Raw genomic sequence first — 16,657 nt, 5'->3', positions numbered from 1 at the left:
GTTGCTAATCGAGCTAATAAGGGCTGACGAAACGCCGGTCCTCTGTTTCTCGTTAGGTTTAGTGACCTTTTCTATTGGCCAAGATTGAAAAATTAGAATGCGATGGCTTTTATTAATTTTATGATTTTTATTTCAAATATTTCATTTTATAATTCTCTGTGGCAGCAGCAGCAGCACATAAAGTCAACAATCGAACAGATGAGAGAAGATTTGGCTCAAATAAATAAAACAAAACATCCCAAAATGTACAGAAATGCCAGTCTTTGTGTGTGTATAAGTGTGTGTGTGTGTGTGTGTGAGAGGGAGAGGAAAAACATGAGACGAGATGTGCTGCTGGCATGTGTTTTTATTTGTGTATTTAGCGCGTGTAATGTCATCAAAGTAAAAATGAAAGAAAGGACTAAGCAGTAGGAGGGAGAAGAGGTGCTTTATCTTCACTTCTTGTTTGTTGGTTGCTCTCCACTAACGTGGTCTTTGCACTTTTTTCAACTAACACGTCTTTGTACTGAACCGCTTCACTGGTGAGAGAGCGACAGAGATTCTCAGTTGGTCGTTGTCTCCAGCATCTTGGCCCGCAGCATCTTCAGCTTCTGGGCAAAGAAGGTTTCGAGGCTTTCGGCGCACCGGTAGAAGGGCGACTCTTTGGGATTGTAGAAGCGGCAGTTGTCGAAAATCTTGGTCATATCTCCAATAAAGTTGCAGAGCTTCTTGTATCTCTGTTCGTGGGCTTTCAGTTCTATAGTTTGAAGGTCTGAAAAGACAAATTCCACTCTCTTTAGCATTTTTGTTTTAATTTAAAATAATATTAGATTGTGCAAACAGGAAGTCTATATTCATGCTAGAAATAATCATAAGCATTTTTAACGGAATGTGGTCCTATTTCCCTATTTATGTAAGACATTTAGATGCAATAAATATCGCAAACACAATATCAACACGCCTAGCATACTCCATCTGGCTTTAAAACCAAAAAAGTCCCAAAAACGACTACACCCCTCCCCCCATCAGAATCAGTGTCCGTGCAGAGACGTAAATGATATTTATTCTCACCCATTGGCTCTTCAATGACTCTGTAGTAGTTGGGCGCCTCTGTCGGGTCCACAGGCTCCATGAAAGGCCACGCAGCCTTGTGTGCCTGCACGTTACAAAATGTCCATTAGTTCATTTAGCTTCCCTCGACAAAAGTCTTGTGCTGCCTACCTGTATTTGTTTTATCATCTTCTTTAAAAGTTCATTGTCTTTGGAAGATAGGGTCCTCATATTAGCGTTATTGATCTCCGAGCTACCCTCGCAATTCGGGCAAACGTACTCGTCAATACCGTCTGCTTCCACTTGCAAAATCCCAACGCAACGTCCGTGGAACCAGTTTTGGCAACTGTCACAGCAGATGTAAAATCTGAAATATTCGTGAAGCTTGATTAAATTTGAGCTAAAATCACTAATAGATTTAAAATGGTTATTTCTGACTGCGAAACAAGATCAGATCTTTTGTAAATATCCTGATGGACTACGGCAGATTAGAAAAAAATAAGGACATCTGCCCTATTTTCAAGCTCCATTAGATTTCTTAATTGGCTGTGACGTTGGGAATTTTAGGAGGCAATTTGAATTCGTTGTGAGCAAAAAAGTGAATATTTTAAGGGTAAAAAGGTTTAGTTGATATTATGTTGATTTCACAGGAAAGGAACTCTCCATTGTGAAAATTTGGGGGTATTGTAGCAGCGAATAAGTATAACAGCAACTCACTTGGAGTCGTCGTAGGGCTTCTTGCAGAGGCAGTAAAGAACTTTGGTGTCCTTGGCGTGCTTGCACTCGTTGCAGACGAATTCAGAGAGGCTCTTGCTCTGCTGCTCAGTGATGCCGACGCAGTCACCATGGTACCAGTTGTTGCACATGTCGCAGCCGACATAAAACTTGGTGTCATCGTATGGTGTGCGGCACGAGCACAGCAACTTCTCTTTTTTTATGCCGCGGCTGCCGCCCCCAGTACTGATGCCGCCCCCTGGCGAGTTGGACCGTTTCTGGCGCTTCTTGGGCTGCGTCTTGCATACCGTGGCCGCCGCCGGGGACGTCGTGGAGGGTTTGGCCGGCTGCGGCTGCTGGGACTGGGCCTTGCGCTTAGTGGTGCGCACCTCATCCTGCTTATTGCGCTCGGCAAGCGTGCGGGCGGCCAACTCGACGGCCACTTCACGCTGTATTTCGGACAGCAGCTCCTTCTCCAGCATGGCGCGCTTCTTAGTCGCCTCCTTGCGCAGCGACTCTGTTGATCGGAACAGCAGGTTGTTCAACTGCAGTGCTGCTGCCGCCGCCTTCTTTTCCTCCTGCTGCTCCTTCCAGCTCTTTCGCGACCGTCCTCCGCCGCTCGCGGTTGCCGTTGACGCCGCAGCTGCGGCCGTAGGCGCCGCCGCACCAGAAGACGTAGCCTTTTCCTCCCTTTGCAACACAGCACACGCACGATCACAATTTGTTACAATCCAAAATCTACACAATTAGTATGCATGAGCTTTAGAATAATCTTGAAAGAGAAAAGAGATTGCAATGAGCAAAACGATGAAAACCCGCGGTAATCACAAGATTTGACAGAGGCAACAATCAGTTTTAAGCAATGAAAATATCCATAAAAGGATAAATAAGAGGATGGAATTTAGATTTTTGTGTCTTAAAAGCTTAATGAGTTGGGTAAACCATGTTAGTTTCACCATATCTTGGGATAATATTTTCAAACACACGTTCATTTAATTTGACGTGTGCCAAGAGTTTCAAACTTTAAGATAAAAAAGAAAAAGCTGGAAAGATAATTGTGCTTTTCATTTTTTACATTGAAAAATTGTTCAAGTTGATAAATCTACTAATAAAACACTCATAAAACGTGGTTTCCCTGTTCCTTGTCAACGCTTTAATGTATATATGGAGTTTATGTCTTTGAATTACGAAACCACAGCCTATTTTCCCAGGAAACATGCGTTAAAAGACAGGTAAAAGTGGATTTCAAGCACCAGCGCGATTACTTAATTTCGGCGTGAATGTAACCTCAAACCAGGTGGTTAATAACAAGACTCCAGCACCAAATAAGATTTAATCAAAACTAGCAAATTATTTAAACTTGTAACTCAAAGGCCAACCTTTATTAAGAAACCCAACAAGAGTACAAGCAGTTGTAAAGAAAAACAAGCAAACAAGTGTGGGGAAAATCGAAAAATATGCAAACAGAATCAAAGCTCATTGTTCTCAGCAGGCACACATGGTACGTACTTTGCCTCCTTTGGTTGGTGCTCAGTGGCTGAGGCGGTAGCCGCCGTGGCGGTCGCGCCAGTAGCAGTGTGGCGGTTGCCACTCCTCTTGCGGGCCGGCTCCCAATTAGGGTCCTTGGGTGCTTCGGCCTCTGGGGCAACGGCCGCTGCCGCCGGTGTGCTGCTCGCATTCCTCTTGCGTGAGTGGCTAGGCCTGCTAGTGGGGGTGGCGGGGGCTGGCGCGGCCGTGTGCACCGCGGCCGCGGGTCCCTTCATTTGCCGCTCCTGGTAGCGCTGCATCTGCAGCAGCTTTTCCTCGATCTCAGGCGGAAGGTTGTCCTGCTTCAGGGCTGACTTGATCGCTGCAATTACCACAAGCACAAACATCCATAATACAATACAGTTTATGTCATCCATGGTGAACAAATGGCAGAAATTATTGACTGTTGTGCGATCGGAAAATTCCAGTTTGATTTGAGGAATTTGACAGGGTTGCATTTCATAAAGCAAGTGCTGCACGTTTCAACCTGTACACATACTGATATAAAGAGGTTTTAACATCATTGTCATCGTTAGCTGTTAAAAAATTTATAAGTATTTTTCAACGCTAACATCAGGCAAGAATGATAACTTTCCTAATGCAAACGTCAGGGATTGAATATTGTGCAAATTGTGAAAATTTGCGTATATTTCAGATTGATGTATTCTGCCTCCTAAATCATAGGCAGTGAGTGGTTGCCCGGCTACCATATATTCAAGGGTTTACGCCAAACTTCTTTATGAATATTGCATTATCAAATGACGTTTCAAAGTACGATTGCACATCAAATAATTAAAAGTGAAATAAATTGGAACTAGGTTCATTCCAAAACGACAATTTTCACGTTCCAATGACAACCCCAAATTAAAATATTATGCTATTTGATTTCCAACCAGGGTTTCGAGTTTTATAGACCCGTTTTAAACCGGCCCGATTAAAACTGGGTTAAACCAATAGTAAAACCCGGGTTTTTTTGGGTTTTACATTTCACAGAGCATAAAACCACAAATATTTCAAAAAATATGATGAAAAAAATTGACAGTGAAATTGTATGGTTAAAGTGACGAAACCAAAACAAAGCCGTCTTGGGTCTTGGGCCAAACTGGTTAAAACAGATTTTAACCAGTTTAACCCAGCCCACCAGGTTTATTGATAAAAACCTGGGTTCTTGGAACCCTGTTTCCAACAGTTTCCGTAACAATGAAAAGAAAAATGCAAACTCACTCTGCTGAATGTAATCAGGGGTTATGACAAACTCGCCCTTGTCATTCTTGCTTGTGGAGGTGTTAGCGGGCTCATCAGGCTGCGTGGACTGGCCGTTGACCAGCACCTGGCGGGCCACCTGCTGCAGGGCTGGCTGCTCTTGCTTGGGGGCAGCCTTGGTCTCTGGTTGGGCCGCCTGCACCAGCACCTTGGGTTGCTCAGTGGCGGCCGCGGCGGCAGTGGCCTGCACGGGGGCCACAACCGTCTTGACTATCGTTTGAGGGGTGACAGGGGGTGTGGAAGCTGCTTGGGTGGCAGCCGTTGGCTGGGCTGCAACCGCTGGCTGCGTCGTGGTAGCCATGGGCATGGTGACGACCATGGTGTTGGTACCTTGCTTGTTGGCCTGCTGCTTGAGCATATGCTGTTTGACCTGCTCTTTGAGGGCATTCAACTGCTGCTCAGTGAAGTTGCCCTTGAGGCCCTGTAGGATTATACTGGGGCCGTTGGGTGTCTGTATCACCTGCGCAGTCGGCGTGTTTGTCAGCCGGGGCAGTTGGCCAGCGGTGCCGGCGGCTGGTGACTGGGGTGTGGCTGCTGTCGCCGTGGCCGCAGCTGGAGGGGTCACCCTGGCTACCACCTTGGCGGCGGGGGGCGTCGTCTGACTAGCCGCCTGCTCTGTTGAAGCTGCGACGACAGTGGTAGCAGGTGAGGCCGCCACCACAGTTGCCGCCTGCACAACGGGCACAGTAGGCTTTTGTACAACGATGGGCTTCTGCACCACCTTCTGGCCAGCGGCAGGCGCACTCACAGTTTTGACTATCATGTTGCTTTGAGCAGGGCTGCCAGCCAGGGTCATCAGGGTGTTATTCGGCCCACGAATGAGAACCTGAAACAAATGATTACATAAAGCAAGGCTCTTTCAGTTCATAACTTGAAGAATTATATCAAAGCTTCAAGAACAATGAATTTAATATTACTGGTTAAGCAATCTTAGGCTACTTTTAAAACTAAGAAGGTTTCGCTTAATGGTCCTTGAGAGAGCTTAGACAAAGAATTAGAGAAGCAGGAAATTACCTGCTGTCCATTGAGGAAGCGCCCGCCTATCATGATTTGCTGGCCAGTAGTGGTGCCCGCAGCTCCTTGCACAACCAATTGCTGTCCGATGGACGTGAACACCTGGGCGTTGCCCATTATCACTTGCCCACCTGTGGCGGACACAATTTTTTGTACACTAGGGGTAGAGCCGGGAGTGGCTTGTCTGATGACTACTTGGCGCGGCGTGTTTGAACCGCCTGTGGGAGAGGCCATCAGCTGTTGAGCGAGAAGGTTCGTCTTGACCATGTTTGTAGGAGCAGTCACAACCTGAAAACATTTTAGACACAAAGCGTAAGAAATGAAAACGTATACAATATAATATAAAATATATGTAAATTGTGCTTTACACAAAATATAGTTATCAAATATGCACAACTTAATTGTTCTGATAATATTATCTTAACAGGAAACCTGCAATTGCCCAAATAAGAAAATTACCTTGACAGTGGGTCCTGGCGTGGAGACAACGACTGTTGAGGCTTGCGTGGCCTGGGCGACAGCCATGGTAGTCTGCGGCGACTGCTGCACCAATGCAAGTGTCGTTGTGGGACTGGCTATTTTACCGCCAGCGGCCAGAGCCGTCTTGGTTGTGAGCGGCGAGGAGGGTGTCGGCGCGGACACCGTCACTGTCTTAAGAATGGTGGGTGTGGCGGGGGAGATTGCCTGGCTGGCAGGCTGCGTGTACATGACCTGTATCTTGCCTCCAGGCAGCTGCACCAGCTGCTGGCCGGGCAGCAGGCCACGCACTTGGTATTTGCCGTCTGGGCCCGGAATGATCTGCACCTTCTGTTGCGTTGGTGGTGTCTGCGGTGTCGCCGTGCCAGACGTCAGTCGAATCAGCGACTGCTGCTGCTGTCCGCTCGCAGCACCGCCAACCGCCGCAACCGCCTTTGGCAATATGTTGGCTTGCGAACCTATCACCCGAGTTGAACCATCCTTTGACAAGAACACGCGAGTGAAAGCAGCCTTCTGCCCAGGTGTCGTCGTTGTCGTCGTCTGCTTTGTTGCAGCCGCGTTTGTCGCAGCGCCCGCTACACACAAAAATTAAAAATTTAAGGCATTGTTTCAAATTACATGAATTTTTAGCAATTTAACGGCGCAAATTCTGAAAAATTTAAATCTTGTAAATAAGACTCAGTGATTTGACGTAAAATCAGACAGCAGAGAAATCTTTCATCTTTAAGAACAATTTTGTAGCAAAAAATTAAGATAGAGCAGGGTTATTTGAAAACAAAAAGCATTAAAATCGTAAACAACACAAGATTAATCTTAATATTTTTAGCCTTTGAAAGTAATAATTATTCTTAAGTTTAGAAATATGCAGTATGAGTTGCGATACAATTTCAAACTGGAAGAAAGGATCATAAAAGAAACGAATTAGGTCACAACAACTTACCCTGACTTGGGGAGGTGACCATTTTGAGAATGTTCGGTTTTGGCGAAACGCCGTCAAGGGCTCGCTTCTGCTGCAAAGCGGCTCTCTGCAGTTTGAGATTCTGCTCAAGCTGCTGCTTGATTTCCTCAGCGGACTGCACCTTGGCCACCTCTTGCTTAGCCACCACAGAATTCGGGGTGGAGGGCTGCTCTGTTGCACCTGTAGTCTTGGTAGGGGCTGAGGAGCCAGTTCGACTCCTAGTAACAACCAGGTTATTAGCCCTTGCGAGCCTGGCGAGGAAAAAAAGAGAAAAAGCATGCGTCACACTGACACGACACACAAGATAAACTAGAAAGGCACCTGTCACTGTACTGCTTGATCTCCCACAGCTCCAACTTGTCCTCGTCGATCCAGTCCTCGATTACCTTAGGCTCTGTGTTCTGCGGTGCCTCCTCGCGTTTCCGTTTTCGAAGGCCAACTCGCATTGACGTCACTTCTGCAATGCCAATTGAAAATTAAGAAACCATTATATATTTGGATAGATGAGGGGCTCACCTCTAGCCGCTTTCGGCAGATCTATGGGAATTACCACTTTCCTTCGCAAGTATTGAGTCTTCTCCAAAAACTGGCCAATGTGCCTGTGCTTCAGCAACTCGGTCGAAGTTATTTCAGTGTCTGTCGTCACCTGGTTCTTCCCGTCGCTGTTTGGTGGTTTTGTCTGCAATCAAAATGGGCAGTGGAAATTTTCGTTGCTTTTAAAGTCGTGTGAGCTGAATTAAAATTTTATCTAGAGGAATGCCTATTTTAAAGATGGGTGAATAAAATAAACAAGCTACCTTTTGATAGCTGCTATGTCAGCGTTTGAGGAAATGCATAATGAAGCTTTGAATTGGAAGACTTGGTAACTAAACTGATGGGGATAATTTAATTCAATCCAACGATATGTGTGGGGGAGATGAGAGTTTCCAGACCAGCCGTGCACGCTGCACACAAGCCATGGTGCATTATTTTGAATGAGGTTAAAGACTCATAATGCACTCTATTATTTGCAAGTAACTCTAGTTGTCGCTCCAGAATGACCGGTGATTTGATACCGCCGTTCCGATCCCAAGCTGTCCACACACCACTCTCGTTACTACTTCTACTGACGCTCAGACACCTGCTGACCTTCTATGTCTCGGGACACTGAGACTAGACAACCTGGACAGTCTGATTGCTTGAAAGGCGCTTCACCCAGATGAATCATTCCAAACCACTTTCTCGTCCATCTACAGCCTTCAGATATCTCACCTCCAAATCCGGACTCACTCGGACATTTTCGGACACTTCACTCATACGCATCAACTCATTAACCTGTACTCTTAGCTACCATCGGTCAGCGGTCACTCATCTTCTACTCCTCAGACGTCTGTAGCTGAAAGTAAGCTCTGTCCCCTCGACCTGAGGGACTCAACTGCTCTACCTAAGCCCCCTCTTGTCTGCAATATATCATCACCAACTCGCCCTGATTGGGAGCTAGCCCTTTTCTCAAGAACGTCTCACGTATTACGACCTGTTTGGCAAGAATGTTCTCCGAGCGACCTGACAACCGTAACGACTGCGCTTCAAGTATACAACTATTCAGCGCATGACAACCAAATTCGACCTGTCGGACGAGGCTCGAAATCATCATCAACTTTTATCGACCCTGACTTCTGCACATCCTGCCTCGAAGGAGGGACTACTGTGGTGATTCTCCCCACTACTTGGTACTAGAAACGTTTCCTAAGTTCCAGAATCTCAACGCCTTCCTGAACATTTGATTCCAAATTACTCTTTCCAATTTACTTTAATCAGTTATTCTAATTACTTTTCCAACTTACTGATGTAATAATGCACTGTATATTCTGACTTCTGACAATAAAGATAAACTCAATTTCATTCCTAACAATTGTGCAGAGCAATAAAAAATATAATTGAAAAACTCTAAATTGCGACATGAAGTTTGAACACCAGATTTCAGGACTCCTTGTTGACTTTGTAAGTAGGTGATTTACTGGTGTATTGTTTCATTCCACTGACACATACTCCTACAATTTCCTTCATTTTCCTAAATTAGAGGATTAAAACCTATTTCACAATTAAAACTGCAGCATCCCAATTTTTAATTAAGGTAAGTGGCCTGCAGAATTAGAGGTAACATCTATAATCCCAACTACTTTTAACTCTATTAAAACGAGCTTTGATATAGATAACGTAAACAAAAGTGATGAGAGTGAATCCAAACAGAATATAAAAGAGAAACAAACCTGCATATCATCCCAGCGAAGGCAGTGCCAAAGGATCCTCAGCTGCGTGGCGACGGTGGCGAGCGAAGTGGCGAGCGTCATGCGGTACATCCAGCAAGTCTTGAATAGGGGTCTGGGGCAGGGGTATGGCCAGACAGATTGATTGGCCTTAGCTGTGTGGCTGAATCCATGCACGTAAGTGTAGCCGCATTTGCGAGCCATCTTACGGAGCTCATGGTGCGACAGCGCCAGGATGGTGCTCTTCTTACTATGACTGCAGAACTTAGAGGTCAGCGGGTACTTGACCTGCAGCTTCTTCCGCCTGCCGCCACCGCCGCTCAGCACAGTACTCAGGGTCGAGACAGAGGTGCTGTTGGTTGTGGGGGTTGAAGTCGTTGTGGCGCGAACAAGCTTCTTAAGGTACAGCTTTCCTGAGGGATTGGGCGCCGAGTAGACCCTGAGCTTGTCCACTGGCTCGGGCTGCGGCCGCGACATGTGCTGGCGACTCTTGCTGAGCGCTGCCTTTAGAACGCCACTGTCGCTTGAATTCGCCTTGGTGGTCGTAGATTCAGTCACGGTGGGCGTGGTTGTGGTAGTTGTCACTGTCACTTGCACTTTCTTCTCCACCACCGTTTCCTCTTCCTCCTGCTTGACATCCGCCTCTTGTTTGACCTTCTCCTCCACCTTGCCTTCAGTGGCGTCTGCAGGCTTCTTAACTGCCGCCGTTTTCTGATGCACGGACGCTTGTGCGCCAATCTTGCTGTTAATGTCGATGCCCATGCTCTTTGCCTTGCACAGAGTCACCAGGAGTTCCTTACGCAGTCGGTACCGCTGCAAGCACATTGGCGAGAAGCAGTTGGCAGTGCTTGAGTTGGGTTTGCAAACTGTATTGTAGCATGGGTGGTCCTTGCTGAGCTTGTGCGCGGCTGAGTACAGCTCCAGGTGATGTGCAACCTCCTTTGACATCTGCTCAAGCTCAGCTTGAGTGTGCTTTGGCGGTTGCACCACCTGCGTTGTCGAATTTGAAGACGCGACCGCACCGGCATTGGTCTGATCAGCGCCGCCATTTGCTGTTTTCTGAGCAGATTTGCTCTGAAACAGAAACACAATTTCCATGAAGAATTTTGCTCAGAGAGGTTTCAATAATTATTATAGCGAGATCAGTAAGCTTAAATCTCTTCTTTACTCAAAAAAGTATTTTAATGTTTTCATTTAAAAATTTTGAACTTTGTAATTAAAACGTCCAAGAAGTTTAACAGGTTTGACACCCATATTGTGAATTCTATATTCTAACTGTATTAAAATACATATTAAAAAAATTATTTAAAGCAACTTACATCAGCTCTGAGGGCCAAAGTTCTTTCTTCCACAGCCTGTAGCTGCAACCTTCGGTGAAGAAATTCATCAAGTTTGCTTGGTTTGGCCACTTTTGGATATGCCAATCTTCCAGGCATTGTGAGGGCTTTGCTCACGTCAATTTCATCAAATTCACACACAGGTCTGAAGACTATCAATCGGTGACCAGTGCTGCTTCCACCTGAAAGGACCAAATGTTTAATTTAGAGAAAATATAAAAGGTAAAAGGCAAGCAAAACCCACCTTCTTTAGGGGTGTCAGCCTTAGTCTCAGCAGGCTTTGGTTCCACTTTGGCTTCAGACGTGGTTTCCTCTTTTGTTTCTTTCTCAGTTTTGATGTCATCCTTGACCTCATTCTCTGTCTTAACCTCGGCTTCCACTGCCTTCACCTCGCCATCAGATGCTTTCACCTCACCATCTCTTGGTTTCACCTCCCTATCTATACCTTTCATTTCAACATCCACTGCCTTTGCCTCGCCATCTGTGACTTCATCTGATTTCTCCTCCTTCACGTCAACTTCCATTTTCTCGACCCCACCTGAAGACTTGTCAGGCTCATTCAGTGTTGGTGTGTTTGTCTCTGAACTCTCGTCAACGTCCATCTTTTCCTCTTTGATTTCGACTTCCTCCTTGACTTCCTCCTTTGCTTGCACCTGCTCATCAGACTGCTTCTCCACTGTCTTCTCAGTAGTGTCTGTCACGTTAATCTCTTCTTCCTCCTTTACTGGCGGCTTCACTTTTGGTTCAGAGGATTTCTCCTTGTGCCTTACAGTGTGTACGTAACCATCAGGTTTTGGAATCTGGCTCTCTGGAACGGTAAGCAGGTCTGTACGATCGATCAGCTTGTTGTACACGCTGAAGTCAACAGCAATAATCTTTGTCACCCGATCCTCTGTTAACACAAAAAGTTGATTAACGTTATTAGAAATATTGAGATCTTAATGTGCCTAGGTCTGAAAAGTTAAATTGAAGGAAAAGCACATACCTTTGACTTGAACCATCATTTTTGAGGGAGTTGCTTTGAGACCAAGGTTGGCGCAGCTCTCGGCCCTGAACTTCCTGGCCTGATTCAGCCACAACCAGCCCCACTGGCCATGCACGCGGTATTCTTCGCCCCTCTGCTTGTACACCTGGTGCTTGAGACCTAACGTGTACTTGACCAGGCTGAAGTTGAGCCTGTTTCTTTCCTCCTCTTCATCTTTCTCCTTTTTTTCTCGCTTTTCAAACTTCTTTCGCTCCTCCCGCTCATTCAGAGTCAATCTCTGAAGCCGTGTGTGACCTAGGGACATTGTAAACGCGTGTTGTGATTGTGTGAACTTAAAACTTGATTTTAACATAAGATAATGGAATGGGATTATAAATTGCCTAAATTGTAATTTGCACTAAGGAGTTAAATCAAAAAAATAATTAGTTACCTAGCGACTCGTGCCATGCAGAAGCAAAGACAACAGGCTTCATACAAGCTTGCAGGATGATGAGAGCCTTAGCGAGATCCTTTGGGTTGACACTGGCGGTGACTGAGGCAGTCCACGTCTTTTTCAGCATTGGCCAATTGGTGTGCATGAAGGCCGTCTGCATATTGGTCTCAAGCTGCAGCACTGTCTGGCGCAAAGTGTTGATCAGCACGGCCCTAGTGCCGTTCACAGAGCCGCCCCACTTGAACTCAGACGCCTGTGTAAGCGAAAACTTGTGTGACAGATGCCGCTTTTTGTCCCGTTCCTCATTGCGCTGCGCTTTTGTCAGCGCACCTGGGATCGCCGCATAGTGGTTGACGTAGTTCTTGAAGCCGCCCTCCATACCCAGCTTGAACAGGTACGTGCCAGACGCCATCTGGTGCGCCTTCAGTCTCGTCATGCGCAGCCCGTCGCTGCTGCTTTCAGACGCCGCTGCTCTGCGTCTCAGGTCTTCCATGTTGAACGTTCGCGGTGTTAGACTGCCTGTTTTGGATCTTGTCACGATCACATGCTTGCCTGGAACACGACACAAACGGAAATAGAAGAAAATCAATTTAGTAGGACGAATGTGGTATCACGTTGTGATGGACTTACATACAAAAGATAATAGAAATTCGAAATAAAAGCCAATTTAACAAGTAGTTACTTAAAAACTCTAAGATTTACCATCTTTAACTTCAGTTTCATTCTCCTCTTCCTCTTCAGACTTGTGTTCTGCAGCTTCATCCTTGCCTGCATCTTTCTCCTTGCTCACCGCGGTTGTGGTCGTAGTTGTGGTGGTTGTAGTTGTTGAGGTCGTCTCAGTAGTTGTCACAGTCTCTATGTCCTCCTGCAATGTACAAATATTAATAAAGGTCGCCTTGCTTACCAACCTCAACTCACAGTAACAACTTCTTCTTGAACAACCGGTTCTGGTGTTTCTTCGACGTCCATGCCCTCCTCTCTGGCCTTGGCCGCCTCCAGTTCTTTCGCTTCCTTCTCCTCTTTTTCCTTCTGAGCTTTCAAAATTGCAGCTGTAAACAAATAAGATTAGTGCATTTGGCGAAAAATGAGCTTATTGACGAACCGTTCTCGCTGTCCAAGTAGCTCTTTTTGCTTCCTTTTTGTGAAATTGTGACCTTTTCTGTGATTTCCATTTGACGAATGATCTCGTCATGACAGTCACTGATCTCTCTGCACAGCATTGATTCCATTTCATCCTCATCTAGCTCTTTCAACAGAGCTTCTAATTGAACCTTAGTGGAATAATACCAAATTTCTCCCTCCTCATTTTCACTGAAATGTTATTTTAGATCAGCATTCTTGGCTGATGATAAGGGAGGGAAATGAAACTTACACAAAAATTCGTCTCGCAAGGAACCAGTACTTGCGACCATGTCGGTCGTAACCCAAGTGCTCTTGTCTGTACAAAATATTTGACTTCTCAAGCGCCGAAGAGCAGTCGGTCACTCCAGTCACCTGGTTTGCTTTACACAAAGCACACTGCCAGTCACTGCTCGGCACTTCCTGTAGGCTTGGCTCAATGCACTCCAAGTGGAATACAGCTGGGCACGTTTCGCAGCACAACAGCTTGCCCACCCTGTGGCAGATTCTGCAGTGGTCATCGTAGGAAATGTTCCCTGCAAAGTTATTGGTGGGAAAAGTGAGCTACATTGGCTTCATAAATAAAATTCACGAAAAAAACTGATTAATTTTCAGCCATTCAACTATACAATGTATACAATATTAATATTCTTGCTGGTAAATAGAGAACAAAAAATATTTATTTGAGTCTTTCTTTAAATTATGAAGCATTTTCAGTGAGCCATTTCATATTTTAATAATAATAATTGCTAAGGCTAATGTCTACATATTTGTTGGCGAATCAATAAAGATGAAATCAAATTTGGTATTCTTTTTAAATAGCGGGATGATTACAACAAACTTTGGATGAAAGATTTACTTTCAAAAATGAAAAAAGTTTGCATTAACTTAAATTATTAATAGAATGTTCGTTTCCAGCAACTGCATCTATATATTGTTGTTTATTCTTCACTACATCTATTTACCAATTTCTTACCTTCACTTAGCAGATCCTCGCGCACCGGATTGATGGTGAGGAATTGATCAGTGAGGAACTGCAGCACCTCAAGTCTATCCCCTATGTCGACAAAAGGGTAATCCTCATGACTGACTATTTGCTGCACCCTGCCGTAGGTAACGAACTCCTTGTCGCTCTCGACATACGACTTGACGGCCTCAGGCCATGTGAGCGAGTCAATCAGGTAAAGCAAGATGTTGACACTGTCCCTGTGGTCAAGAGGCCCGAAGTGTGTCTGCTGGGCGTCCTCCTCGCGCAGAAGAGCCCGAAGCAGGGCCATGTGGATCTCGCCTAACAAAGGGCTTTGCTCCTCAGACACGAGACACGCGCACAGGTCCTCAAACCGAAAAGGGGATAGACGCACCAGGGAGCCAAAGTGTCGCACCACCTCATACACAGAGAGGGCCTTCATCACAAATTCCCGAGGCACCATCAGGTCATCCGAGGAGGCGGGAAGCTCCAGCGGCGGAATGTCTTTGTTATCCTGTAACCACAGCGGTACAGGACTAGGCCTAAACAGACAATATTATTATTTTTAATACACGAGTCAGCTGAGTCACTTTGGCGCCAAAATGCAAAAGTCTTACCTTTGAGGCGCCTTCGACCGTTCGCTGCTGACCGAGAAATCCTCGTCGCTCTCGTCCTGCACGGACTCGTAGTCTGGGAAAGATTCCTCCTCGCTCTCCGGAGAGTCCAGGTCGTCCTCCAGGTCGCTCTTGTTGCTCGCTGAGTCATCGTCTTCAAAGTCGGAGCCGTAATGGAACTCTTGGTACCCGTAGCGACTTTTGCCTCGTTGGCTGGCGGCGCCGCCACCGCTCTTCTTCTGAGAACTGCTGCTGCTTTGCGGCGTCGTCGAAGGTCGGGAGGCGGCAACCGAGGTCCGCTTGGACGATCGCCGGCCCAGGGAGGAGGCCGGCGATGAGGCCCGCGAGCTGCTTGGGGTTTCGTTGCCCAGCAGGTATTTGGGTTTTTTGACCACCTTACTGTTGTTGTTCTTGGGGCGCTCGAGTGACGCGGCTTTCGGCGGCCGGCCGCGCTTTTTGCCACCCCGTGATGACATCTCGTTTGTTTACCTTTTCACGTGCCTCTCCAAAACATACCACCGTAATTTGCCAAAATGGTCACTAACACTGTCGCTAGTGCGAATCGACCTAGGACACGAGGTCGCACCCGCACCAACTCCCTCACCGCGAACTACCGGCAGATCGCTCGGCGAGTTGCTCTACTCGTTATTCACTCACTTAAGGCCTATTTTCTCGCAGAAGTCCGTTCCAATTGCGTTAAAATTCGTCTTTGGCCCGACGCGAATAGCAAAAGCAAGCCGATTTGTTCTGTGTGTAAGCTGCGTTCTGATTGGCTGCTGGCGTCGCCGCCATTACGTAATTATCGCTCCAATTTGATCATTCGAGGAAGAAGAAGGCGGCATTCGGGCACTCTGCTCACATTTTGGCTGACTCCGATGAATGTTTCTGACGAAATTGTTATCCCAAACGCAGAATTCCACTATGATGATGATTAAGAGGTTTCGATAAATCACATAGAAGTCAATAATCATAAGCCAACCGAATCAGACGTTGCAACTAACGCTGCTTTTCCATCTGCCACAGGTGGCTCTGCTAGCGTTACGTTGGCCAATCATCAGAGTGCTTCACTATTTCGTAAACGTACTAAAAAGCGGAAATGGCGCGAACGCCGCGAACCAAATTCAAACCACTTGCAATTATAGCTTCAATGTAAATTTTTACACCTTAGCATTGTAGTATTGTACACTAAACTTGATTCTTTAATATTGAGCGGAAATCGGGAATGGATTGAAATTGTGATAAATGGCTGTGTGAATGGAATAAGTTCGAATCCCTCTGACTTTGATGTTTAGCATCTACCTTTTTTCCATTTTTTCACTTCGCATAAATAATAATTTTTGAAATTGTTGTATTTAATTCAATAAAAATTAATTGCACTGTCTCCCCATGAATAATTTCAAAATAATTCTGACAATGAGTTAGATCATCACTTCATAAACACGATAAAAAATGTTAATTAACATGTCAGGTATATATAGAGGCAAGTGGCCCTTCAGTGGTCTGGGTCCCTATGTGCGGCCTGGTGCACCCATGTTATCCATTCGCGGCGTTATTGGGACCCGGGTTACAGCATTCGTGCTAGTGCAGTGCGCGCCCTTCCCGGTCCTCGGACAGGGATAAAGAGCAAAAAAATATATAACCCAAGAACAAAATAAAACTAGTCTAGCTGAATTTCATTGAAACATATTTCTCACGCGTTTTGTTTGTTCTGAAAAAAAACAGTACTTTGGGATTATCAGGTTTAAATTTGGAAGAGTAATTAAATCAAAACCAACCATATTTATCTTCAAAACAATATTGCACAAAATTCAACTTCAGTTAGGATGAGTGATATTGTGCTAGGTTAGCGACGTTTTCATCTAGTTTCTTGCTTAGTTGTCAACCTATATAGTAATTTTTCTTAACATACCAAAATCGCCAGATTTGTATCATTTAATGTTCTCTCTTGTTTGGTATTCAATGTATTAAAATTCA

General features: G+C 45.6%; 1 protein-coding gene across 2 annotated transcripts; it reads right to left on the bottom strand.

The window, feature by feature from the left end:
• Positions 1-107: 107 nt before the first annotated feature.
• Positions 108-15,707, bottom strand: E(bx) (nucleosome-remodeling factor subunit NURF301 E(bx)). Of its 2 annotated transcripts, none has more exons than XM_065489723.1 (22): positions 14,687-15,707; positions 14,079-14,611; positions 13,356-13,638; positions 13,086-13,294; positions 12,902-13,032; positions 12,686-12,848; positions 11,981-12,535; positions 11,551-11,844; positions 10,810-11,457; positions 10,548-10,747; positions 9,232-10,302; positions 7,499-7,661; positions 7,304-7,439; positions 6,965-7,233; positions 6,007-6,599; positions 5,548-5,835; positions 4,495-5,359; positions 3,253-3,592; positions 1,747-2,433; positions 1,201-1,396; positions 1,051-1,135; positions 108-751 (listed from the first exon to the last, which is right to left on the bottom strand). In XM_065489723.1, the coding sequence occupies exons 1-22, from the start codon at positions 15,157-15,159 to the stop codon at positions 543-545; spliced, it is 8,391 nt and encodes a 2,796-aa protein (XP_065345795.1). In that variant the 5' UTR covers positions 15,160-15,707; the 3' UTR covers positions 108-542. The 2 variants fall into 2 exon arrangements, with proteins under 2 accessions (XP_065345795.1, XP_065345796.1); XM_065489724.1 differs by having other exon boundaries at positions 6,965-7,200.
• Positions 15,708-16,657: the final 950 nt, after the last annotated feature.

The sequence above is a fragment of the Cloeon dipterum genome, chromosome 4 (genome assembly GCF_949628265.1).
Source record: "Cloeon dipterum chromosome 4, ieCloDipt1.1, whole genome shotgun sequence".
NCBI classification, from domain to species: domain Eukaryota; kingdom Metazoa; phylum Arthropoda; class Insecta; order Ephemeroptera; family Baetidae; genus Cloeon; species Cloeon dipterum.
The sequence above is the reverse complement of the archived record's forward strand: the minus strand, read 5'-3'. Positions and strand labels throughout refer to the sequence as shown.